Source organism: Oncorhynchus mykiss, chromosome 5, assembly GCF_013265735.2.
Source record: "Oncorhynchus mykiss isolate Arlee chromosome 5, USDA_OmykA_1.1, whole genome shotgun sequence".
Classification (NCBI taxonomy): domain Eukaryota; kingdom Metazoa; phylum Chordata; class Actinopteri; order Salmoniformes; family Salmonidae; genus Oncorhynchus; species Oncorhynchus mykiss.
This window is the reverse complement of record NC_048569.1, coordinates 44,573,168-44,590,440: the sequence shown is the minus strand read 5'-3', so window position 1 is coordinate 44,590,440 and position 17,273 is coordinate 44,573,168. Positions and strand designations below refer to the sequence as shown.

Sequence of the window (17,273 nt, the reverse complement as noted above, 5' to 3'; positions counted from 1 at the left end):
GGCGACCAAAGGAGGAACTGGCTTTGGGGGTGGCCAGTGAGCTAAACCCACTGGAGTGCGTGCTATGAGTGGGTGCTGCTATGGTGCTATTATTACAGTAGTTTGTATCACTTCTGTATGTCAGCTTGTAAATGAGGATGTTTAACTGTTCTCCAGATATATCCCAATTTCATCATATCTATTAAAAGCATATTTACAAGAGAATGGTATAAATACAGATAAAAGAGGAACCAAGAGGCAATATAATATATGAATTGGCAGACTCAGAGGTCTTTCCTTCTCCTGCTCATCTGCTTGTGACCACCAAGTGGCACCAAATCCAACAGAATCTATCTTGCTCGTAGGTCGGTGGGAGTCTCTCCTCGGTCGTTAGGACCCAGAGAAGGAGTTTAGTGCTCCGTTGCGGTATGAGTGGAGTCGTGAACGCACCCTCCATTGAGAAGTTCGTCAGTCACTCACACGGTAGCAAGCTGCGGAATTTGAAGAGTTCTACTGCCGTTATTCTTGTCTACAATGAGAGAACTTCACTTTAAGGATTGCTTTTGGGTGAGTACAAATGTGATTGCAGAGCTATTTGTTTTTAGAGATCTTAATATGATTTTCAAGTTATGCAAATGTGTTCTTTCATTTATAAGGGTGTAAACACAACACAAGCCTACACAATAATAGAACAGTCTATGTCTATTTGTTAAGTAATTTGACTTTTTTTAGAATATTACATACAGCATGGATTTGGTTCTGGTCCTTTTGAAAACCTTGTAATGTCTAGATGCAAATCAGAATGGCAGGGTTTAGGATTATACCCCATACAGTGTAGGCTATATCAATGCAGGAAATGTAAAACTTGTAATGTATTTGAGGTTTAAAAAGTCTTCTGTAGTTGGTCATTTCATCTCATTTGATTTTACCATACGTAAACTGTAAACTGACAAAAACATCCATTAATTGCAATCCACATAATAATTCACATTTACTGTTGCTGCAGGATTATTTTCCTGCTGTAGCGAACTGGCTCAAATTGAATCCTTCTACATCTGTAGGACTACTGTACCTCTCAAATCACATGTGGTTAAAATGATTATGCCATTCTCTCATGCAGACGTACATTACAGGTAACTTCAACTGCAGTTTAGCACACAAAAAAACACCAATTTATTCATGCCCACAAAATACCTCTTCATTACTGTTTTCTTTATTGTTTCCATTGTTTGATGTATCGTGTGCTGTATGTAGCCCATTGGGAATCTTTTACATTATGGATCATTTCGGTTGGAGCACTTGGGGGGTCTTCTCTCTGAATTTTTGGAATGTAGTTGTTTCCTTTTTGATAGACTGTTAAATGGCAATGCAGTGAGGTGTATAGGGGTACGAATGACCACTACTGGGAGGGTGTGAGAGGCACTCCATGGTGTGCCGTGATTACGTATTGCTTTTCCACATTCCCAAAATTGCCAGAACAGGGATTTCACCGGCACTGGGGGTTATGACAGTATCATCCAGCACCTCAACGATGGCAAGAAGACATGCAAGGAGATAGAAGACTTCATGAAAGCCAGGTGAGAAGCCATGTAAGATATAGATATAGAAACCATGCATTGAATCCTCAGATTACACTGTTAAAAATGAAGTGCTTTGCAACACTAACTAGTGCCCAACTGAACTGGCACCACCTTAAAGAAAATCTTAACTTTGTTGCTATTGAAACATATGGTTGTGAGGGTACTGAAACATTCATCCTTAGGGGTTATGGAATATGACGTGGCGTGTTGTAGCACCACATAATCAAGAGTTGTGCAACACCTTGCCATAGCCTGGGAGCACTAACCCGGAAAAGTTTGAAACTATGGCATTTCGAGTCCTATGTGGTGAAGAATTAGATTACTTCTCTTTTGGTGTCGTTTCCTCTCTCTAAATCTTCTAAAACACTATTGTGGTGTTTCAAATCCTGTCTAGTAGGGTTGTGCGGTATCCAGATATTCATAACGTTATACAGTCCTTCGCTCATTCTGGGATTTAGAGTATTACTGGCTTAGTAAGTGGAGTCAGAAATGCAAAAAAGCTCATTGAGCGTCTAGTACCAGAATGCTAACAAAATTAGCACAAGTAATTGCGATTTTCCTTGGAGGCTGATAGCTAAATATGCTAACAAGCGCAAACGAAAATAAATCAATTGCAAAGATAGTCAATCCAACTCATATAGTTATCAATATATAGGTAAGAGCTACCGAATGTTATTTTTTGGTGAGTTTGGACATTTACAAGCGAATGTGAACGAGAGACATTGTGCAAATGAACAAACTTTTGACACATGCTTGTCTGAAGGAAGAACAGTACTGACTCTGAAGCAGCATGTGTACACACTGTACCCTGCTCAGAGCAGACAGGCCAAGAACGGAGAGGAGAAAAAACGCAAGGAAATCGAGCAGTGGCAGCTGTACAGATAACTCACCCAAAGGGCTTTGACTTCTCAAACAAGGAAGAAAGCAAACACTATAAATTAGGGGTCGTGTTAATGCAGAATTCTGCATATTTCACGCAGGATTTTCTTTTGTTACTCATAAGAAATATCTTGCTGCGTTTTATAAACGAAGATCTAGAATGCTTCTTGTCATTTCTGCTCGGCATCAGACTAATTTTGTGCTTCAGTTGCACTTTCCACTCGGATGAGGCTCTGACTAGGGTGACCACATTTAAAATACCCTAATGCGGGACAACGGGATAATTTAGTGGGACATTTGCAGTATAGTGTAGCCTACACCTGAATATGTTTTTCACACACACAAAAATCTCCCTCCCGCTGCAACAAGCAAGCCTCCCACAAAATGTTGTGATCCAGAAATGAGAGACTGTGGCTGTTTTATGACAATCTGGGAATATGTGGCCAAGGAAACATTTCTGGTTAGTCTTAGTTAGGGAGACTTTTAAAACGGGCTTGAGTAAAGTAGCAGCAAATATGTTGAATTAGCATTGAGAGTTTGACGAAATTATCTTATTCTTCAGTCTAATACGGCTTTTTACTTACTTTTGTAGCTTTTCGTTAGACGCCCACTTTTTGTAAGTACCGGTAGTTAACTGTCCTCTCGAAGTTTAGCTGGAATTTAGCCTAAAAGGATTTGACAAATGTGATTTGTTGACGATAAGACACTGGCCTATGTAAATATCAGATCTCATCAATGATTGGAGAAGTATTTGTCACCAGCACCACATCCTCATGATGTAATATCATGTCATAAGCGCAAAGTGACCACAAAAGAGAGGTTGGAATGTCAATTCTCATCGAATTGGTAGGAAGTCTGAATGAAATACGGAACAAATCTATCTAATTTAGATTAGTGGTATTTTCATTTGTTGATCAAATGTGGCACATCATTGTTTGGTTGCAGGACAAAGGGACAACATGCAGGACTGTCCCGCACAATCCGGAACATGTGGTCACCCTAGCTCTGACTGATGTGTAGCTACTTTTCTCCAATAGTTTTCTCGGTGTAGCTAGCCTACTTTTCTCCGGTAAAAACTTTAAAATATACAAATGTATTGAAAAACTTCAAATAAATAGTTTCAATGGTATTGAAAAACAATCCAATGGCTATTTCCAAATACCTCAGTATACGGTATATACGATATATACTGCCTAAGCCTACTGTCTAGTGCAGAAATAGTTTCCAAATGCTGTAAATGGGTATCCCTTTTCTTAGTGTATATTCACTGCTCTTATATGGCATGTTGACAAACTCTACAGTAATCCCAAAAGTTCAAATGCACATGACGCTTTAACATAGGACACAAGATTGTTTTGTGAAAGAACAAATTAATACGTTTGTCCAGAACGATAATTCATTTGTACAAAATTGCTTTTTCAACACATGATTCTGAAGCTTCAAAGGCGTTATTTTTCTTTGCAAGTGATCAAATGACAACTTGAACAGGTCTTTCATATTTTTATATTCATAAAGAAAGTTCAAAGATCTCTAAGCTATTTATCGTATTAATATTCTTCAAAAGTAACAGAAATGTAGAATTATATTGAATATCAATGGGGGGAAAAGACATGCAAGGACTGCTTATGTGAGCATTAGCACTTAAACAAACCTTGTACAAAACTTCAGGCCAGGGCTCAAGTCATCCATTACGTTAATGTCTCAGACCTGAGTCTTTATGTTCAGTGGATTGAATGACAGTAGAGTTTAGATGATGATATGATTGACAGCTGACAATTCAGTTGGCATGAGTTTGTGAGTCTTGTCTTCGCTGGCTTTGGTAAGGATCGTCAATAGGCGCTAAAGCAGTTAGCATCCATGAATGGGGTAGGCCAATGCTAGAGCAGGCTACATTTGCAGTGGCTATTTACTGTAGCGTATAACATGTGAGTCATACATCAAATAATAGATAAAGCTCATAAAGTTACCAGGCAAACAAGCCAGCAGTATTAACTGAAAAGCCTGCCGTAATTTAAAACAAGTGCACGAAAGGTGCAAAACTGCAAACAATGACATGTGGCATCATGAAAACTCATCAAAATTGCTGTTCGACTTTGACTATTAAGCATTAGTGGCTGATATTCTACACAAAAACCATGTTCTCCTTGAGTGAATTCCTTTTATGTTTCCTTCCTTAACGTGAAAACATTTTGTACTCACATTTTCATTGACACATACTTCCTTGGATTGTTTTGGAGAGTTTAATCTGAGCGTCTGGTGTGCTTTCACCTGAGTTCGTGAAGGACCAACAAACGTGGCAGTTTTTTTTACTCGACCATAGAGTTCTCTGGAGGGCGCACCTTCCACGAATGCCCCCTCTCCAACTCCATGCCTCAGACTTGGGGGATTTCTGAACAGTACGGCAGCACAATGTTTGTATCAGGTCTCAGGATAAGACCCATATGCAGAGAGTTCGAATCACAGATGTTTAATAACAAAACAGGGGGCAGGCAAGCTACAGGTCAAGGGCAGGCTGAGGTCAGTAAATCCAGGGCAGAGTCAGTAAGGTACAGAACAGCAGGCAGGCTCAGGGTAGGCAGAGGTCAGTAAACCAGGGCAGAGTCAGTAAGGTACAGAACGGCAGGCAGGGTCAGGGCAGGCAGAATGATCAAAACCGGAAGAACTAGAAAACAGGGAATAGAGAGAACAGGAGTACGTGACAAAACACGCTGGTAGGCTGGACGAGACAAGACGAACTGGCAACAGACAAACAGAAAGCACAGGGGAAAATGGGCGACACCCGGTGGGGGGGTGAAGACAAGCACACGACAGGTGAAACAGATCATGGTTGTGACCGTTTGAAGTTCACATTTTGCCTTTAATCTAAACCTTTGCCTTTAAATAGGGGTTCCAAATTCATCATACGGTACGTGACTGTGTGGTTGAGTGGGTAAAATTCCAAAGAAATTGGAGGTTCGGGGGTTCAATTCCTTCTTCTACCTTTCCAACTTTCACTCCATAATGACGATGGAATTTCGCCTCCTCAAAAATCTCCCTAGGCCCTATTCAGACTTGAGATAAGTTGATTTAACATTACTTGAATCCATGTTTTATTGAGTCCATGCTAGGTCTACTTATCTCAAGTCTGAATCGGACCACATGTGCTCAGTATAACAAGGGTGGTTCAGCACAACCGTTTAGTCCTGAAGATTGGCTGAGAGCATTAAGGCAGTGTTTTGACAAGCAGGACCCGGGTTCACATCCACCTCACATGAATACCAGTGATGAAGGACCATTTTACACTTTACCTCATGGTACCTCTGCTATAACTTAGATTGCCCTAAACATTTTGATTGTAACAATATTTATCATCATCTTACAATGGGTCCTAGAAAATGTAGCCAATGTCAGCCCATCATCAATCCATATTTATGCTATAAACCATTTGCAATTTAAAACCATCAGATTGGATGCGAGACAGTCTGCCAAAACATACTTTTGATGTGTTGATGCTGCCTTTTACATGCACTGAAACATCAAAAAGTGTTTTTTCAACACTCACTTAAAGCACAATTACTCAGGTTAAAGAACCACTTCAGAGTACTTCCGTTTTTAAACACAATCAGTGTATCATAACACTTGGGTCTACGTTCAAACACCCTCCAAACACCAGATATCAGCATAGGTGCACTACTTTTCATGTTTTTTTTTTTGTTTGTTTTTTATTGTGTTTTTGAGTCTCTCTATTTTGTTAACAGTGTACTACAGAGAATATGCTCTGGAAAAGAGACTTTGAATGCTATAGTTCTGTTATAGGTGACAGCGCCCACAGGCTCTGCTGCCATGTCGTTCTTGTTGTTGTCTGTTTGTTTTCACCGAATATCAGCAATGTGTTGTTGTGGGCTGACCTTTTCAAAGGGCATTGAGGATTCGTTCCACGACACAGAAGTAAGATAAGGAAGTCATTTAAGGGATGATGCCCAAGAAGCCGGCGTTTGGAGGATATAATGGCACGGGTGTTGTTAGGCCCGAGACGAAGTGGTTCCAAGTAGAACTGTTTGGGGTTCCAGGTGGAACCCTCCGTAGAGAAGGGTTCTACCTGCAACCACAAAGGGTTCTTCAAGGGGTTCTCCTATGGGGATAGCCAAAGAACCCTTTAAGGTTCCAGATAGCACCTAGTTACTGTGTAATACACCACACGATTTGAAGGGGGAGAATTTCCCCCTAATCTAAATAGACACCTTTCCTGGCCAACTGATACAGCATAGTTCACCAAAGTTCATATTATGAATCATTTCTATGTTTGATTTGATTGTCTCTGTAACGAATGCGCTGAGAGTCGGGAAGCAAGTACAGGGAGTGAGTGTTTTAATAAATAAACAAGCAAAACAATTAACACGAAACACAAACAACACATGAAACAGAGTCAATAACACCTGAGGAAAGAACCAAAGGGTTGTGACAGATATAGGGAAGATAATCAAAGAGGTGATGGAGTCTAGGTGAGTGTCACGCTGGTGCGCTTGACGATGTTGACAGGTGTGCGGGATAATCAGCAGCCTGACGACCTAGAGGCCGGAGAGGGAGTATAGTTGAGCCGGCTGGGGCGCGGGAACCTGCCAGACCGGCTGAGGCAGGGGAGCCTGGCGATCCGGCTGAGGCATGAAAGCCCGAGGAGCCGGCTGAGGCAGGGGAGCCGGTAGCGGCTCCCGGACCCGCCGTCATTTACACTGACACAAAAATATATATATATTGAAAGATAGAAAGTGTGGTTTTGCAAATATATTGCAGTCATATGTAGAATTTGTTTTGAAAAAAGTGAAAGCAGTTATGGTCAAAGTTGCCTATATTTGAATTTTCTTTATCTCATGGACACTAGGACCCTTCGGTGGTGCAAATCTTCACACTATAGCCAAATCTTCTCTCATGCACATGTTGTAGATAACATTTGTGAACTGTTTACCTTGTTGAATGCACCTCTGAAGAGATGTGTTTGGTCATCTTTCAGAGCATCCATAGAGGAGAAGTATGCCAAAGAGCTACTGGGTCTCTCCAAGAAGGTGTGTGGGTGCAATGAGATGAAGTAAGTCCGTCTGTTGTTGCCGATGTTATCCATGCTGTAGGTGATATTGCTTGCCATCAGTCAGACACTGTGAAAATGTATACAGAAATCATTTGAAAGGCCTGCTATTGAAGGTAGAGATGCCCTTGTAATGGGCTTTGTTGAAAGCCCTTAAAAGCCATCACATAACATGTTTAATAGCCTTCTTATTACCCTGGTGCCAATCTGTCTCAAACAAGACAAGTAAATGCAAACTTGCAGTGAATTCAGAAAGGTTTTCAGACGCCTTTTTCCACATTAAAGCCTTATTCTAAAAATGGATGAAATAGTTTTTTTCCTCGTTAGGCTATAGACAATACCTGATAATGACGACGCAAAAACTTTTTTTGTTTTGTTGTTGTTATATTTGGGTTGTTGATATTGCCTGGCATGCAGCCTTCAGATGACACACTAGAAGGCTGTGGATCTGCCCATTGATAGCACTGTCTGAAGTTGACCAAACCCATTTTTTTTGGCGCGTTGTATGATGGTTTGCACGCTTCAACGGCTCATTGACCACGCAGCACTACACGCATGAGCGTTATTAGTGCATTTGTGTTACACAATTGAATTACTGTTGGGGCCTTTTTCTGTCGAGAAGGATTCTGTCAGTGGTTTGAGTGTCCATCCTGTTTCAGCTTGGTCACATGCTTCAAATGGTTTTGTGGTTAAGGCCTTTTCCGGTAAGGTGGGGGGGGGGGGGGGGGGGCAGGGATGGGGTGGTTAATTAATCATACAGCTCATTCTCTTCATTCTTAATTATTCTTTGTTATGTGAGGTCAGGTTGTTTAGCATAAATTCCATTTCATCATTTTACATCATTTGTGTGTTTGTTTAGCACACTGAAGAGATCGCTGGATGTGTTCAAACTGCGTAAGTGTTGCAGTCACAACAATGTGCCTGATGATATATGATGATGACTGTGCTATGAGTTGGTATTTCCACGTGATGTGTGTTGTGTCGTCATCCACATAATTTACTCATTCACTCAAACCCTCTTTTACAATATAGAGACTGAACATGTGAGTTTGTCACACCTACAACTGGCACAAACAATGAGGGATGAGGCAAAAAAACTTGAGGACTTCAGGGAGAGACAGAAAGAGGCAAGGAAAAAGGTACCATTGCATTCTATCAACTACGTAAACCCCTGAAATAAATGTAGGAAATTTAAAACATCTTTAGTTACTTATAGACCTAATAATGCATTGCTAATACAGTGCACTCTGCTTAATAGTGAATGCGTTTATAGTGATCAACCACTTATAACTGCTAACATCAAATCGTCCTGCATGGATGTGACAATGCGCACTGTAATTGCAAATCAGGGATTTATCATCTCTATCGTCTTAGGTACAATATAATATCTTTGACACTTCTTCTTCGCAGGTTGAACAACAGATGGATGCCCTACACAAACAGAGGGCCACTCAGTTCAAGAAAACCATGGAGGTAAGCTGGAGAACTTTCCTATATTATTAGTCATGTCTAGTTTCAGTCATCATGTTACCAAAATGTGAAACAGACTATTGTAATATAAGTCATCCTTCCTCAACAGCCATGAGAAGTGAATAAGGGGGGGAACCTCTCAAATAAATAGGAAGTTACATTATATGTACTGAGGCACCTCGAATGAAGGGGAAGTTATTATAAGTTAGTATATTTTGGCCTCCCGGGTGGCGCAGTGGTTAAGGGCGCTGTACCTCAGCGCCAGCTGTGCCACCAGAGACTCTGGGTTCGCGCCCAGGCTCTGTCGTAACCGACTGCGACCGGGAGGTCTGTGGGGCGACGCACAATTGGTCTAGCGTCGTCCGGGTTAGGGAGGGTTTGGCCGGTAGGGAAATCATTGCGCACCAGTGACTCCTGTGGCGGGCCGGGCGCAGTGCACGCTAACCAAGGTTGCCAGGTGCACAGTGTTTCCTCCGACACATTTGTGCGGCTGGTTTCCGGGTTGGATGGCGCTGTGTTAAGAAGCAGTGCGGCTTGGTTGGGTTGTGTATCGGAGGACGCATGACTTTCAACCTTCGTCTCTCCCGAGCCCGTACGGGAGTTGAAGCGATGAGACAAGATAGTAGCTACGAAAACAATTGGATACCACGAAATTGGGGAGAAAAAGGGGTTAAAAAAAAAAAAGTTTGTACATTTTATTATTACATACAGTGTCTTCTGTCACACCCCTCGACTTGTTCCACATGTTGTTGTGTTACAGCCTGAATTCTCTTTGTGCCTGTCGCCATCTCTGCTTTTGAGAAAGGCATGACGGATCTGGTTTCTGTTGTTGCTGCATACACAGCGGAGACTGCCATTGACCAGGATATTTGAGTCTTGTTGTGCATCGCAGTTGCTCCTAATGAGACCGATTTCAACTCCTCTGAACATTCTGTCATCAGTGTTTCAATGTCTATTTGGCATTCTGGACAAACGATCAGCGTCAATGTTCTCTTTGCCTGGACGATATCTGATAGTGAAATGGAAATTGGCGAGTTCTGCAACCCATCCGCACTCCGTTGCGTTCCAGCTTGGCGGTCGACAAGACGTAGGTAAGGGGATTGTTGTCACTGTAGGCTGTGAAGGTCGGTGCACAGTATAAGTAATCGCGGAACTTTACTGTGATTGACCAGTACAGGGCTAGAAACTCACATTTTCCTGAGTGGAAATGGTAGTTTTTCTCAGGTGCAGTCAAGGTCCGAGATGCATAGGCTATCATACACAGTTTTTTTGTGTCTTGTTTCGGATACAACACAGCTCCTAAACCTTTGTCTGATGCATCTGTGTGAATGATAAACGGCTTTGAGAAGTCTGGGAAACCGAGCACAAGCGGTCTATCAGCTGCTCCATTATCTGTTGATGCGTATCAGTCCACGTCATTGATTTGTGAGAGGGCAATCCTCTTGTTTCCCCCTTTGCCTGCCATTTCTTTGCTTTGTTGTGTGTACCTGTAACTTCTTCAGGAGACATTGTGAGCAGGTTGTAGAGGGGGCTAGCAATGCGTGAGAAGTCTTTGATGCATTGCCTATAGTAGCTCAGCAACCCCATGGTTCCTCTGAGCTCTTCTCGTGTACTTGGTGTTTTGTCCTTCAGAGCTCTGACTGCTGCAGTATCAGCTGAATCGATTTTGCTTCCCTCGGGCAGACACTATTCTCCCTAAAGAGCGATCCCTCCGCTGCGAATATCTCACACTTTCTGGGCTTCAGCTTTATCCCATAAACTCTTAGTCTCTGTAGTACTTTTCTAAGGATGTCGATATGGTTCTTAAAAGTCTTGCTGAAGACGAGGTTGTCGTCCAGATACAGGATACAGATCTCATCTGTCAAGCCATCCAAACATTCCTCCATACAGCGCTGGAAGGCTGCGGGTGCATTCATGAGTCCAAACGGAATCCGAACCCACTCATACAGTCCCCAGGGGCTCACAAAGGCTGTCATGGGCTTGCTTTCCTTTGCAATGAACCCTTGGTGATATGCTTTTCCCTGATCCAAGAGTGAAAATCAGGAATGTCCTCCAAGGCTGTCCATGATATCCTGTACTCTGGGTATTGGCTGGCGGTCAGGGTGAGTCTTCCTGTTCAGCTCCCTGTAGTCTATGCACAGTTGTAAGCTACCGTCCTTTTTCCTTACACATACGACTGGGGAAGAGTAAGGAGAGTTGGACTTCTCCACCCAACCCTGTGCTATCAGGTCATGCACGTAGTCTTTCACCATTCGTCTCTGTGTGCAGTATTTCCGGTGTTCAGCCCAGAGTTCATTTTGCCATTCTCTCGAACAGTAGAGTGTTTTCTTACAGGATGGGCACTGTTGCAGTGCATGGCCCTTTTCTCTCATGCCACAGGTTGTACAGTGTTGGGACGTGTCTGTGTGACTGATTACTCCCTGTTCCACAGGGGCAACCTGTCTTCATTTTAAAGGAACCTCTTTGGTTGGCCTTGTTTCTTCTAAACCGACAGCCTGCCAGGAAGTGGTCGCTGCTCCCACATCTGTAGCAGTGCTGGCAGTACTACTCTGATCTGCTCTGATGGCATTGGAAGCACCTTCTCATACGGGCACGGTTTGGGGTTGCATTGTATCGCTGTGGTGCATATCTCTGCTGGAACTGTGCTGTTTCTCTCACCCTTGGTCGGTGTCTCGGCTGGAACCGGGATACTTTACCTCTGGTTCAAATCGCTGTTGATGTAACTGGACAGTTTCTCCCATCCGTCCTAGACCACGAGCTGGCCAGTGCTGCTGCGGGGGGGGGGGGGGGGGGGGGGGGGGGGGCCTTGTGCTTTATAATGCGCTGTCATGCGCTGTCACAGGTTGTTTAATGGGTTCTATGGTTTGTGAGACTTCAGCACTCAAGGTCTTTTTATCATATCAGACCTCAGTTATTTTTTTGTCCTATGGTAGCAGCAATTGACAGAACCAACACTGTGGTAGTTGTCTTCAAACAAATGGCAATGTTTTAGAGACTTTCCTGTTTCCTGTCAGTCATTCAGTGAAGAATAGCATAGTCAGTAAAGCGTTTTCACACATTCAGACGTGTAACCCCACTTCCCCTGTTATTCCATGTCGTTAATCAAAGTCAAAGAAGACATATGAGCAAAAGTGTCGAGACAAAGAGGAAGCAGAACAGAACATGAACCGAAATGCAAGCACCAGTAACGCCAAGCAGCAGGAAAAGGTAAGCTTCAGAGAAACGGACCACACATTGTCCCGGAGGCAAAGTTTCAAACCCTGACTGCACCACTTTCCATTCTATGTCCTTCTCCTCTCTCTCCCCCATCTCCATAACTTATTCACTGAATAAAAAAAATATAAAAAAACACGAACGTGACAGTGCAGTCAAAATTGTGGTTTTCCTGTTTTTTTTATAAACAATATTTCAACACAATGGGGTCGAAACACTCTGAATTTGTGAAAATAATGATAATGCTCTTTTAGTGCTTTTTGAAAGAAAAAAAAACACTTGAAATTTCAGCCTGTTCAAGTGGGATGGTATTTTTGTCCCACAGCATGTCATCCCAATCTGATCTGATTATTCTGACCAATGAGCAGTCATCTTTCATTTGCATTTACACCAATGCATTGTTGAATACTCGTTTGTGATTGGCTTGAAGGGCATTCTAGACCGTGCATTATTTCCCTTCTAATGCACGGTATATCAACACGGTAGAATTCAATGGCTATATTTCATTCTTACATGTTCTATGTTTGGACTGCTTTTGAAAGCAAAAGTCAAATTTAAAAGAAAACGTATTGGCATTGTTTAATGGGATTCGTCATTCATTATTTTCCATAGAACGAATAGCCCCACATTAATTATCCCTTACATGTATCCTGCTACTTTGAAGGGATAAGTGGGGTAGGCTCTAGTCTAGAGTCCTCCAAACAGGGCTGTGTATGTCAATATACTGTGTTCACATTTGTATCGACACGCCCACACAATCAGACTGAGCATTTCAATGGCAAAATGAGGCTCAGGGAAATAAATGATTAAAAAAAAGCATATTTTTTGTTTATTTTCGTGAAATAAACACACACAGTGATTTATTAGACATGCAGTGATGATTTAAACATGTCATTAAAAAGACTGCTTTAAAAATGCTGGCGACACTAAATGAGCTGAGTGAGCCATGAGAATCTGTTGAGCTAAGGAAACAGCAGGCCTATTTTGACCACAGGAATTCGACCGCAAGAATTAGGCCTACACTGACCACAGGAAGAACACGGCTATCTAGCTTGTACACCGTTTATGAAGTGGACATTTTCCAATATGACGACATATTTTTACTGTATACTTAAAACAAAAAAAATAACTAAAGTAACAACCTGAACACAAGGAAGGGTTACACAAAGTACCGAATATGTCCTCAGTGTTTTTCTTTGTCATCTTTCAGCTATTTGCAAGAACAAATCAAGCAAAAATGAATGCAGAGGTAGCTGGTAAGAATGAGAACCTATTATCCCTTTTGACTCTTGTCCACCATAAACAGGGGAAACCACAAATCATCATCTAGGGTTATGTGCTGATAGTATGGTCTCCAAATATGTATGTTCTCTGATTGGAATCCCAGACAGGCTATACATGCAGAATGTGACTGCGCTGGGAAGAATCAGGGAGGACTGGCAGAAGGAGCATGTCAAAGCATGCGAGGTAAGGGCCAGAAAGCATCAGAGTATTTTTGTTGGTTTTTTAGTTGAATACTGTATTACTTTTACATTATTTGTAATATTTGTACTGTGCCGGACAAGAAGGAAACCGCTCAGGGATTTCGCCATGAGGCCAATGGCAACCGTTACAGAGTTTATTGACTGTAATAGGAAAAAAACAGAGGATGGATCAACAACATTGTAGTTACTCCACAATACTAACCTAATTGACTGAGGGAAAAGAAGGAAGCCTGTACAGCAGTGTTTCCTAAACTCGGTCCTCGGGACCTCAAGGGGTGCACATTTTGTTTTTTTTTGCCCTAACTCTACACAGCTGATTCAAATTATCAACGCTTAATGATTAGTTGATTATTTGAATCAGCTGTATAGTGCTAGGACAAAAATCAAAACGTACAACCCCTTGGAGTCCCGAGGACCGAGTTTAGGAAACCCTGCTGTACAGTATAAAAAGTTTCCAAAACATGTATCCTCTTTATAACAGGGCACCTAAAGTAATACTGCAAAAAAGAAATGTGGCAATGCAATTCACTTTTTTGGGCAAATGTCAAACAATCCTGGTGTGGAAAGCTCTTAGAGACTCACACTGCTGTAATCGCTGCCAAAGGTGCTTCTACCAAGTATTGTCTCAGGATTGTAAATACTGATGTAAGCGCGTTTTTTATGTATTTTATTTTCATTAAATTTGCTGACATTTGTAAAAACATGTTTACACTTTGTCGTTAGTGGTGTTGTGTGTAGATTGGTGAGAAGAAAAAAAACAGATATTTAATCCATCTTGAATTCAAGCTGTAACAACAAAACAACAAAAATGAATACTTTTTGAAGGCACCGTATACCATTTAGTGCTCTGTTACATCCAGGTATTTGAGAAGCAGGAAGTTGAGAGGATTAACACTCTAAGGAACATGGTGTGGACTCATCTCAACCAGCTCTCCCAGCAGTGTGTCACCAGCGATGAGGTAAAGTCACACTTCAAATGCTTTATTTCCTAGGGACTCATCAAGGTGCAATCTGCAGTAGTTACTTACTGGTAGTCAATGTTCATTTGTTTTGTTGTAAATAATACGCAAAGAATAGCGTGAAGGATTGTGGCTGTAAGGGACCTTCCATATTGCTTGTTTCTAACTTGTTTGTCTGTGTTCAGCTATATGAGGAAGTGAGGAAGTCTCTTGAACATTGCGACATACAGAAGGACATTGAACACTTTGTGAACCTCAGACGGACTGGGGATAAACCACCAGGTACAGTTCCTCACTCTTCACGGGTCCGCTTTGTCATCCAAAGAAAACAACAGGCACATTACAATACATAATAGGTCATCTTAAGGGCTACAATGAAAATCAGACTTTTTTTGTGTGTGTCATCCTTGATACTTTTATGTAGGCATTAGCCTTGTTATTCGTGTCCGGGCCCCCCTCCTTGACAGTCTAGTTGTTTATTGTAGTTGTACTCACTACTCACCCCCTGACCTGCTCGGTCCTCACTTCTCAGCTCCTATTCTGTATGATAACTTCTACGGCAGTCAGAGGGTCCCCGTAGCACCATCAGTCACCCAAATGACTCCATCTATCACCAGGTGAGTGTGATTTTATCAATAAATGTTTTGGTATATTGTATAATATATTGAAAGGGGAACAACACGCACAACAGATGATGATTTTCCCCTTACCAAAAAAATATTTTTTTTTTTATCGTAATTCTCATCATGTCATGTCGATTTCTATTTTGTCTGTTTTGTGAACATCAGGAGACCACTGCCTAATCCAACCAACACCGGAGGTGAGGTATATGTTAAAAAACGACTGAGATATTTCAATATTATGACAAAGTTGTCAGATGTAATCCGTCCTTGAAAATATGAATAAACTGTTCTTTGTTTTCCATTGAATGACCTGCCGCTGCCTGTTTGTTTATTTACTTGTGTTTTGACTTCCTCTGCTGTAGGTGATTTGATCAACTCAACTGCATTAGATCCAGATCGAGCCTACAGCGTTATACAATACTAGCACACGGGTAAGTCGTGTATTCTTCAGTATTACAGCTTCAGTCAAATGACCATTGTCATCACAATAAGTTTGAGCCCACCTAAATCCATGGTTTTATTCGTTTTATTTCCAGTTATCTATGGGTATTGATATCGACTGCCTGGTGGAATGCTGAGTGTGGATCCCTTCAGTGATGGATGTAAAGAGTGGACTTTGTGCTTTGTGCATTCAACAGTGACACCTTGACAAGCTAATTCAGAAACACCACCAACGCTGACGTTAGTACAGCATGTTTTGATTATGTCATCATCATTGTGGTTTTATAGCTGTGTTATAAACAGTAAGGTTAAGTGTCATAGCTCATATACAATATATGTCAATTGGTAATATATTTCGTTTTTGTACAGTCTAAACCAGGAAATATTGTTAAAGCAAAAATAAAAGTAATCACCACAACTATTTGTTATTATTATTATTATTATTTTATTGGCCCATCCACCACCTCCCCTCTTTGGAGGACCAAAATAATTGGACCAGAATAAAGCTTAGATGTACATCTACTGTACACACATCTTTCAGACATGGCACATCTCTCTTTCTTTTCTTTACAGTAGTTACATAGTTGACATACATCACATTCAGATAGAAGGTACCCAAACGCATACGCTATACATTATGTATTGTGTTTTTAGTCAACTATTATAGAACATGAGCTTTTAAACATGAGCTTTTAAACCCACCCCTCAGCTACTCTCAGTCCATCTCACCTATTTCCTTAAATTCCCCTCTTATGATTTCCATGTGCCGTATATTTTTTCAACTGTGCTGTGATGTTTCACATAAATTCTGAACCTTTCTAATCGCATAGTATCTACAGATTGTAAGTTAAAGATGAATATTTTCACAAAAAGTATTATGTTGTTGATAGATTTACTATTGCTTTCCAAATCTCCCAACAGTGCTATTTGTTGGGTTAATTTTAGGTAAATGTTGAGATTTTTCTGCCATTTCTGAACCGGTGACCAGAAACAAGCTACACCGGGGCAATACTAGAATAAGTGATCTAATGAGTCTGTCTCTTCGCAGCAAACTCTGCAGAGCTGAGATGGTTGTATGCCCCCATAGACATAGCATTCTGTTGGTGGCAAGAATTTTGTACAATAATTTCAATTGGAAAAACGTTGAATCAAGCGTTGTTTTTTGTATCCGTTTATAAACAATGTGCCATGGAATTGGCACATTGAAAATCTCTTCTCATCTATTTTGTAACCTGTATGGGGCTGCAGTCAACATTTTGGCCTTCAAATGAAACAGGAATATTTTTTATATTTATGACGATTGTTTTGGCCAATTTCGGTCTTTAATAAAGGGCAGACAAAACAAATTCACAAATGTATGTGTAGGAATCTTGAATGATGATCATACTCTTGTTTGAATAACCTGCTACAACTGTTATACTGACAGTATTGACATGTTTGATTGACATGATGAGCGGGACACTCCCCTACGAGGGCATACAGAGTAGGTGCCTCCCACACATTTCCTGCTCAAGGCTCTGAAGAAGGCGATTCATGCCTATTGTTTGTTTGTTTCATCAATAAATCTATATGATTTACGCAAAAAC

At 41.3% G+C, this 17,273-nt stretch overlaps 1 protein-coding gene across 2 annotated transcripts; it reads left to right on the top strand.

Annotated features, from left to right (window-relative positions):
* Positions 1-378: 378 nt before the first annotated feature.
* On the top strand, positions 379-16,108 carry LOC110523916 (proline-serine-threonine phosphatase-interacting protein 2). 2 transcript variants are annotated; one of them, XM_021603064.2, is made up of 15 exons: positions 379-546; positions 1,456-1,556; positions 7,426-7,500; positions 8,357-8,391; positions 8,530-8,636; positions 8,908-8,970; positions 12,076-12,174; positions 13,391-13,436; positions 13,568-13,647; positions 14,525-14,623; positions 14,809-14,905; positions 15,156-15,240; positions 15,412-15,443; positions 15,609-15,677; positions 15,783-16,108. In XM_021603064.2, exons 1-14 carry the CDS (start codon positions 514-516, stop codon positions 15,668-15,670), a joined length of 1,014 nt encoding a protein of 337 aa, XP_021458739.2. In that variant the 5' UTR covers positions 379-513; the 3' UTR covers positions 15,671-15,677; positions 15,783-16,108. The 2 variants fall into 2 exon arrangements, with proteins under 2 accessions (XP_021458739.2, XP_021458740.2); XM_021603065.2 differs by having other exon boundaries at positions 449-546; positions 1,461-1,556.
* Positions 16,109-17,273: the final 1,165 nt, after the last annotated feature.

Coding starts and splice junctions, on each gene's coding strand:
- LOC110523916 (XM_021603064.2), top strand. CDS start 514: ATGAGAGAACTTCACTTTAAGGATTGCTTTTGG. Junction 8,392..8,529: donor GCTGGATGTGTTCAAACTGC/GTAAGTGTTGCA, acceptor TTTACAATATAG/AGACTGAACATGTGAGTTTG. Junction 14,624..14,808: donor AGTGTGTCACCAGCGATGAG/GTAAAGTCACAC, acceptor GTCTGTGTTCAG/CTATATGAGGAAGTGAGGAA.